Source organism: Carassius auratus, chromosome 7 (assembly GCF_003368295.1).
Source record: "Carassius auratus strain Wakin chromosome 7, ASM336829v1, whole genome shotgun sequence".
Lineage (NCBI taxonomy): Eukaryota > Metazoa > Chordata > Actinopteri > Cypriniformes > Cyprinidae > Carassius > Carassius auratus.
In genome coordinates, this window is record NC_039249.1 from 18,435,886 (window position 1) to 18,446,285 (window position 10,400).

At 36.4% G+C, this 10,400-nt stretch overlaps 1 protein-coding gene across 1 annotated transcript in view; it reads right to left on the minus strand.

The window, feature by feature from the left end:
* Positions 1-9,897, minus strand: part of smarcd3b (SWI/SNF related BAF chromatin remodeling complex subunit D3b) — a 36,627-nt gene extending 26,730 nt beyond the window's left edge. The window contains exon 1 of the mRNA XM_026267835.1: positions 9,655-9,897. Within this exon, the coding sequence (XP_026123620.1) occupies positions 9,655-9,666 (12 nt within the window). The 5' untranslated portion in view covers positions 9,667-9,897. The remainder of the gene's footprint in view (positions 1-9,654) is intronic.
* Between the last annotated feature and the right edge of the window lie 503 nt (positions 9,898-10,400).

Genomic DNA, 10,400 nt, shown 5'->3' on the forward strand with positions numbered 1-10,400 from the left:
TTTAATTTGTAAGAACATGCTTTCATAGAGAAATGCAGAAAGTATTAAAGGCAGCCAGATTTTGTGCTATACTTGACTGAATGTCTCTATCCTCTGTCTTCTTGGAAAGACCAGTTTTTCCATTTCTCTGAAGAACAAAACTGTTCTCATCTTATTATTCGTATAAAAAAAATGAATACACATCTCATTTGGGTCCACAATAGTTTCAGGACAAACTGTTCTCTTAAACTGTAAGTAATATTATGTAGCTGCTGATAGTTGCAGCAAATATGACAAACAACAAAGGTAAAGCAATTAAAAAGTAGTTTACATATTAAAAAAAAAACGACTACATCTTACAATAATACATTTTAAAATAATTAAGAGATTTCCTTAGACTGTTAGTGTGTTTTTTAAACTAGCAAACTTTTTAATTCATTTAATTTAATATAACTTGATACCTTATGATAAACGCAACCGATCAAAAGAATCCAGTCAGTACTTTTTTTTCCCCCAAAGAACTTCATACATTTTATAAACTAAGGAGCATAAAATGTATCAAAAGTGACATTTTGAAATTTCTATTCATCAAAGAATGCTGAAAACATTTATTATAGGTATTACAAAAATATTAAGTAACACAACTGTTTCCCACACTGGTAATAAATAATGTTTCTTTAGCACCTAATCATATAACACATTGTAAAGTATGTTAAATGTTGTGCATGTATTGTATTTCACACGACTGAAAATATTGCTAGACCAATGCAATCTAAGCTAAACAACCAGAACATGAAACCGATATGGTGCTTTTTTTATTTCCCGCTCTCATATCTGCTCCTCATATACATACACAAATACTCTTTAACCTACATCCTTCATTCTCGTTCAGTGTGTGTGGACAGAGAGACAGGATGGACAGAATGAGGCCAGAGACAGTTAACGTCAAATTGAGCATTCTATAGAGAACGCCTTTCAAATCTACATAGTACAACACCAAGGTGAACATTCATGTCCTTTGACTGCATAACAGACACACATAACATCCAAAAATCAGCTTTAAAGGCATCAACTCCATGTGTCAGATGCCTATTAAAGTATGGATTAACATAACAAGCCATTCAGCCGACCCGGACTCTCCCTCTTCCCCTTGTTTACTCGGGTGGAAGCACTAAATGGGATATTGAGCCTTTGCAATAAAAATGGGTCAGCTCTCTGTAAGCCAGACAGTCTGTCTCAGAGACGGCTAGAAAGCACCGTATTCAGGCGAAGCGGTACACTGCACTACAGACTCAGACAGACCACCCTGCCTCGCAGTTGAGCCCCTTCGGAGTCCAGGACTTTAAAGAGAGAAAGTACTGAGGCCCACTACACAGCAGCCGCAGATTTCACCTGTAATTACACAAAAGGCCAGGGCTGGAATCAGAATATCTCCAATCAATGTGGGGGTAACTGAATACCCTTCATGCAGGACAGTGATACTGTACATCCAGGGGCATTGAACTCGACTGTGCCCAGCATTTTCATTCATAGAAGACAGCACAGCTGTTTGTTTCTAATGGAAATACCATAAATACTTAAGCTGTCATTGTAATAAGTGCTGCAGTGTTTTAAGGTTTACACCTTTCACAATTTATAATTATGCTTCTAGGTGGAAAAGTTAAGCCTTTGTGCAAAGGAACTACTCTAAAGCATAAAAGGAGACTTTTCAGAAGCGCACTCCTCTTTACCCCAGCGCACGGCGCGAGTCAAACAAGCGCAGAAAAGGTACAGGTGAAGAGGCAGCTTCAGTAGAGCAACAGTGACACGAGATGTTGTCAGGCCATATGTCAGCAAACAAGATTTTCTGTCCTCTCACCCATTATATAGTGTTTGTAGCATACGCGCTTCAATTGTATCCACAAGTATGGCAGCGTGCTCTGTAGCCTGTATCATTTCATAATAAAGTGAAATGAAACTATAGGAGCATGCATGTCATATCTACGTCGTATTCAGCAGCGGCAGCTCTTAAAGTGATAGCAGCCAAATAACCTAATAACCAGCTGCTGTGCTGTCTGTTAATCAAAGAACAACAGACTAAAGAGGATTATTCATTCATTATTCATTTTCTGTATATTTCTTCCTACAGTTAATATGACATTTATTGTAATGGGTTAAATGTAAAGATTGTTTTAAGTTCCCTTAAATTAGATGTTATTTCTTACAAACTGTTATTTCTTTAAATGTTAAAATAGATAGCTCTCAATTACTATGTAATTCTGAATGGCTGTAGATAACGGTTAAATATTAAGAAAAAAAGAAACATTTCCTTCGGTAGTATTGGTATCAGTGAAAAACATTTAGTAATTTTTAAAATACATTTAAAATGAAATGAAATGAAATGTATGCATTTAGCAGACGCTTTTATCCAAAGTGGCTTACAGTGCATTCAGGCTATCAATTTATTACCCATCGCGTGTTCCTGGGGAATCAAATCCCCAACCCCCAATGCTCTACCAATTGAGCTACAGGAACACAAATATTAAATATATCAATTGTGATATTGAGTAACATTATACGGTTCAACTTATAATGAAGTACTTTATTATTCAAAATAACAAAAACTATCAAAACAATTTAAAATTAACTTTAAAGTTAAACTTTAATTTGACATTATTACAAAGTGAACCTTTTAAAAGTATGTCAAGAAACATTAAGAGTGTACTCTAAGTACACTTAAGTTCCATTTTATTTGATACTGCATTATGCAAGCAAGTATTTTTTATATATGTTTTAAGATTTGATGTACTACACAAGTGTGCATTCAATACAATTGAGTTTCTTTTTCACAAGGGGGGAAGTGACTCTAGGTTTGCAAACTGACCCTAAAAGTATAAATTGTTGACTAAAGCAGTGTAAGAATGTGTCAAGGTCCGAACTTGAGAACTAAACCTGTCTACAGAGTCCAAGCTGGCAGGTGGTCAAGAGTCAAGAGGCATTTATTTATCATTTGCATAGTTAACACATGGGAAAACTGGGCATTGAAATGCTTGTGATGAGACTCAAACATACAGTGACAATAACAAGACATAAAAGACATAGACGTACTTGGAGAGCACTGAGATTTTTGAGGGACTTCAGTGACCATAGACAGAAAGACACGGACAGAGCATTACGTACAAATAAATGCCAGTAACAGATACAATAAAGGTAGACAGTCTTAAGAGTTATAAGTAGTCCTGAGGTACTAATATATGATTACTGGGGTACAGCAGTGTCTAAAATCTCATTGTAGAGTGTTGCAGAGCTACATGAAAGAAAATTAAAGTGGCAGTGTAAGTACAATAAAAGTAAACATAAGAGCAGCATGTATTCTGGTTTTAGATGTGGCATTTGCACATTAAAACATCATAACACTGTTAAAACGTGTATATGTAAAGTGTTAGGAATAACATAAGGCACTCTACTGATCTACAAAACAGAATTTTTATAAATACAGATACATTATTTTAGAAAAGATAACCTTGCAAGCTGATTGCTTGACTTTTGGTTGCATTCATAATCCATGTTTTCTTACATAAGCAAATCAAACTCCCACATAAGAGCTTGCAAAAAGTTTCTGCACTTACAAAGGCTGGTTTTACCTTAATGCTTCAAGATCATTCCAGTCCAGCCAAATAAGGAGTATTTGGGGGGGTCTGAATGTCACTGAACTATTAGACTGCAAAATATCAAACCAAGTGGCATCTGCAAACAAATGAGGCAGAACCAAGCTATTTTAGAAATGTTTACTTTTAACCAACTGATCCCATGGTAAAACTAAAATAGTATACAAAACAATATATTACTAACTAACTAGCATAATACATCAAACAAGTTAAAATCAAGTCTGCAAAGCATTAGACACTATTTAACATAACATTAATATATTACATTTAATATAAAAAAAACAAAATACATATATTTAACAGACAAATGTTAATATAACATTGTGCTGCCTTCTAAATATAATTTGGTTTGATGTTTTGTTAATGACATTCATATTTTTGTATATATTTATTTGTCAAATAAATGAAAAATAAAGGTAGAATTAAAAAACACGAACAGGCTCGGATAAAGCAGAAGTACGCATATAAATCAGAAATGCAAATACTGCAGGTGTCTTAACAAATGAGAAGAAGCATTGTTGAGCTGAACAAAGGGCAGCATGACACATGAGGCGTTTCTAGAATACAGCATTCTAATTCCTCACATTTAGACCTGCAGGAAGGCAGTGAAGGAGAACAAGAAAAAGAATGAAAGAAAGCGAGTATTTAATAATCATCCCTTCATCTCTCTGCCTGCACTCTCACTTGTGAAAGAGCCAATTCTCCCAAAAGCTCTTGAGGTGTGACAGCTAGAAAAAGTGGGTCCTTGAATACTAATGGGATTTCTCTCACTCTCCGAAGATTGCTGGGCACTGAAGCAAACTTCTGTGATCCATTCTAAGTGATGCGGGCCTCGCTGGAATTGTTTCCAGAGAGAATACAAGGCCCCGAGCTCAAAGACACACCTGCGACTTGGTCCCACAACCTACCACAAAATTGTCCTCATTTGCAACAACTGACTTAGCACTTTGAAGCTAATCTGGCCACACGGTGTACAATCCCCAAAGGTTAAAGCATTCAACAGATGTCTCGCTGAGAGACAGCAGGCAGTACAAAAACTTCTCTTGTTGTATCAAACTTGTCCTACTAGAACCAATTCATTTTTGTCTTCTATAGAAACGAATCTGCGCTTTCAAAAAAAGAAAAACAAAATGTTGACTTTCTCAGCTGTTGTTTTTTTGTGTTTTTTTATATACCTGAAATAACAATTTCAAACATTTGAGGAATTATGGGTATATGCCTACTATTTTATAGCCTTCAGTTGTTTATTGTAAATAATTTTCAGTAGATCTATTTATTTATTTTTTTACATGGCCCCTGTAAAATACATGTGCTGATATATTCCTATTAAACTTTGACAAGTTATTACACTAATTATTGGGCTAAAATGTGTGTGTGTTATAACAATTGCCCTGAAAGCATTAATAATCACAAACATTTAAAAAATTAAACACATATTTTGAAAGAAATTAATACTTTTATTCAGCAGGGACACAATTAAATTATCAAAAGGGAGAGTAAAGAGAAAAAACGAAATGGAGGACTAAAGTAATGGTTACAAAATTTCTTTGCCATCACAGGAATAAATGACATTCACAATCACAATATTACTGTGTTTACTTAATTTATCATTAAATTAACACAGCCATTTTGAACATAATTTCTTACAAAAACATGAAAATCTTACAGACCACAAACTTAAATGGTAGTGTATAAGGTTGACAAAGCTTGATAAGATCGTAATAAAATTATTCTATGCTTCATGATTAAAATAAAATAAATAAATAAAGGGAGAATAATCCTGTGGGGTTTGAATGACATAAGGCCATCCTTAAAAATATTCTTGTTTCTCGTAACCCGACCGACCCTGTCAATTTAGGACCGACTCAAATGTTTTTCGTTTTTAGTTGCTTTTAGTCCGATTGACTTTCTGGTTGTAAATTTGCGTTAAGACCGACCAATTTTTTTTACTCTTCAAACAACTAAAACAAAAGCAATCAAATAATATTAATTATATTTTAGTAAGTATTGTAAATACATAAATTGCATAGGCCTACATACACATGAAGACTACATAAAAATAAAAAAAATAAAAAACCCTTGACGTCATCTGTGTTAACACGGATGTCACACTGTGGCCTGTGCGTTTGCTTCGTCTCATACAGGCAGCAAGGAAGTCGACAGGAAGTTGAAGTCGGCTGCGTGCCGCCATCTTGTAGCAGAACTTCACTTGCGTTAGCATTCCCATTGACTCCCATTCATTTTGGCGTCTCTTTGACAGCGAATAACTTTACATCTGAGGCATTTAAAGACTCCGTTTGTCCATTATTTATTTCTAAAGATACACGACAATGTATAAAGGGCTCCATTACCTTCTATGTTACATTATGGCCCCGTAGAAACTTTTTGTAAAATATAGGCTAACGATTGCGTCATAACTACTCGGCTCTCTGTCGCATTACCGTACAGACAAGAGGAGAAGCTTGCAGGCAATTAACTTAATATGGCGTACTGCCATTACATTTTAAAATACTATACAAAATAATTAATCAGAATACTTACTCCTGCTCACTCACGCCAAAGAACTCCCCGCTCAAGCTCGCCGTCTCTGCAAGATTAACGATGGCAGTTTGCACGCACAGCCACTTAGAAGATTTACATCTATCAGACAGGTTGCTGACGTCGTCAAGCTTCGTTTGAGTCTGCGCGTCAAAAACGGAAGTGCTAAAAAACGCTAAAAATGTGCTTCATTTGTCTCAATTGAGTTCCAATGGGGTCGCTGTGTCCATTTCTTTTACCGTATATGGTCTCATACTCTCAGTCAGAGTTAACAGTCCGCGCTTGGTAATGATGTCTGCGGCTGCAGTAAACTAAATGTTTGCGGTCACGGTTCAAAGTCATACGGGTTCAGGCACCATAATACAGCTAAAAAATGCATTAAAACAGCTCGACACCGCTTTAACTCGGCACAAAGTTCTGGAAAAACGGTGCCCAGATCTTTTCCCATCCCTTCTCCCGTCTAGTCTAAAACCATGACAGTGTCGACTGTCACTATGTTCGAAAATCTATTGCATGAACCAACCAACCAACACAAGTTTCGAAAACTAAAAAAGGAAATTGATTTTGACTACCATGTTTAAGCCTGCAGTAAATATTTTGCATTGTTATGGCAGTCCACTCTGCTTATTGTTTTTCTAGAATGTTGCACTCCTGTTTGTCATTGTGCACGAAACTTCATGCCAATAAATCATCAGAAATATTGGTCTTTACCAATATATTGAATCTTTATATGCGTCCTGCCTGTTGTCCGTGGATTTACCTATATTTGGTGTTATTTGCCGTATAAAACGCATTTAGACATAGACATTTTTACAATCGATTCAATGAACACTTGTCTCTCAAATCAAACAGGATTTTTTTTCACAAAAGTGACAACCCAAGAAAGCAAAGTAAACGGTCTCTCATTTGTAGGTTGCATTGACACCTAGCGGTGGATGCAAGTAAAACAGTATAACAGTACCTCATTTTTTTTTCTTCTCACCTGAAATTCATGCAATAAACATGTTTTTTACAAAGATTTAAATTTGTTTGTGGTCTATATAGCCTGCATCAAAATGAGGTTTGCAATGATGCGCCCGAAGGCACGGGCTGAAGACCCAGTCAATGACGTCACGATATGCTAATTTGTTTAAATTTATACCTACATAATCACCATCACCAAACTTAACTTTTTTTTTTTTTTTTTACATTGAAACTTGAAAAAAAAATAGACCTACCTACCGTCCCTTTTTATTTTTATTTTTTTTACTGTTACTGCAAAGTAACTAAAATATTTTTAAGTATGGCCTAATGTTGAATCAATTTGTCGATTAGAATGCAGTGAGTAACCACACTGTTACTCTCTCAAACTCACACACAACATTAGATACTGCATATGAACACAGCCTGAGCTCTCACAGACATCAGTGTTGGTTAGATCGGTCCACATGTACTATATGAGTGCTCCAGCACGCTCGGCTCATCTACAGTCAATGGCCATGTACAATCCTGCAGTGCATCCAAGCAGAAGCGATGCAGCAGTTACAGAGATCACTCCAGCAGCATGCATCTCACCACAGCTCAAAAACGTGTGTATTGCATGACTACTGATTACTCTTAATTAAAATAAATTATTAGCTTGATTTACTCCGCAGCCATCTGAGATGGATATATGAGGAAAACAAAAATGTGAGGGAATTGCAACTCAACACTGTGATCACAAATGCCTTTTCACAATACTACTTTGAAATCACAACAAAACATAAGATATATTCAACAGGGAACTTAGATTTTATGATCTGTGCCATATGCTATATATGCTGTTTTATAAAATAACACTTCTCTCATGAACCCTTCCCCCGAAAGAAAATGGTCTATAAACCTCCAGCTGTTTACTGGTACAGTATGAGTGAACAGACATTGATTTCAGGGTCACTCCACTCGTAAAAGAAACGGCTAAATTATGATGGAGCACCATAATATCAGTCCTTCTGGGGAATAAAAGCACATATTAAGAACTAGGTTACCTAATAGTGGAAAGCAGAATGCACCCAATGCAATGAAGGACAGAAAAAATCTGAACGCTCTCCTCTTAATATATATATATATATATATATATATATATATATATATATATATTAAGAGGAGAGCGTTCAGATTTTATTTTATATATATATTTTATATATATATATATATATATATATATATATATATGAAATAATAAAAGTGAACAAAATAAAAATATTAAAAAAATGTATCCAGTCATATTCATCTATGTCAATATGCTTTTACACTTTTGACTAGAATGTAAAAAGTGCTTTCATCTATTTATTGTAAAAACGCAGTCATTCAGATGTATAGGACTATTACTTTTACAGTATATCTTAACTATTTTAGTGACATCAAAACAGTCAGTACTGTATGTGCAGGACCACAAGGAAATTGGGCATTTTTCAGATCACACTGGAGGAAAACTCAGAAAACTATTTAAGTCAGAAACAAAGTTCATTTGTGAGTTACCTCCCTTACAAATACAACAACCAGATTCTGCACAATCATAATGTGCTGCCTCATAGCATATCATTAATATTTGATTTAAGCTCCTGGCAAGGCCTGCACTGTTATTATCTTGGCCTAACTTATAGCTGTAAGGATATACAGTATTTGAAACGACAAATATTTTCTGTTTCAGAGAGTTCAAATCAGTACAAGCATGATATTAACACTTGAACACTTTTTTTTCACCATATACATTTTTTATGACACCAATTGCTTATGATTACTTGAAAACGATTTCAGAGACTAGGCGTTGAAAGCCTTGTGTACAGTGCACAGACATAAAGAGCTGTTGCACTATGGATGTCCCGTGTTCGAATCCCCCCCCCTTTAACTCTAAACTTTCCTATCAAGATCATTTTTTTAATCAAAGACTGCATTATCAAAATGTCATTTCTATATTCAATTCAATGTTTCCATGCCTTCAGGCTTGAAAATACGTTTTCAAATTCCTGATATTTCTAGGTTTCAGCTCACATGGACTATAAGAGTAAATTTTGAGGAAAGGCATCTTTATATTTCTAGTTAAGACTTGCAACCCCAACAACTGAAGCTGAGAGGTACTTGAGGCTCTTAGCATCTGATGTCTCATAACATCTCCACTACAGCCTTAAGTGTGCTGCTCTGAACCTCTCACTCCAGTCAGCATTAAGATCATGAAGAACCCTTCATCAGCACTGAAGATCAGTGATGGAGGAGACAGGATTAACACGTGCACCAGTGTGTGTGTGTGTTCTGTCCGGCTTCATATACAGTCTCTTTCTGCTCTTTACATTGCCAAATAAACTAGATCCAGTCGGAAAACTCCCATGCGCACTAATCTGACTGTCTGTGATGAGATGGGCGGATTATACACCGTCAGGACGGTAACAGACCGCGGACACTGAACACTGTTGATTAATAAGTGCTCAGTGGAGTAGATGACATTGTTAAGATGTTGCTGTAAATATCCTACCTTCCTCTCCATGGCAGGTTACTGTGGCCGGCTGTTAAGGGCAGATGAAGAAGCGGATGTGTGTCCGGAGCGATGGAAATGAAGTTCTTTATAGCTGAAAGCGCACACACACACACACACACACACCCTGTTGCTCGGTGCTGGAGTGACTGGACAGTCAGTGTGTGGAGAGGCAGTGGAGTGAGGAGGGGATGCAGCCAGAGACGGTGAGCGCTGAGGCGCAAGCGCGTCGAATAAAACTCTGGATGTGGAGGGAGCGTCGACAAATTACGCGCCGCTCACTACAGTCAGTGACTCACACTTACCGGCGAAATACAGAGGGACCTTTGTCGAACAGGCCTGGAATAGTGGGCAACACGCGCATGAAAAGTTCGCCAAATATTTGCACATAAAGATACGAGTAAAGAAGAGATGGCAGTAAAGATTAAACGAGTTTACAAAAAAGCAACTGTCGCACAATAAGAGCTGGTTTCCTCTCACAATAACCGACGTCCATAAACGTGTGATGCTGGCTGACAAGAGCTATTAAAAAGGGATAACGTAGTTCATCCAGAGATTAAAGTTGTCATTATTTGTCGTTAAAGTTGAATATATCGTTATTTATATTAAATTCATAAAGTGAACAATCATTTTAAGTAGCCTCGCTGATACTGATTTTTTAAGGATGCAAATATTGTACTTCCCTTGCGTTTTTCCCCACGTCCCGTCAGGCTCTATGAAATCCAAGGGTCCAGGAACAGATTGTC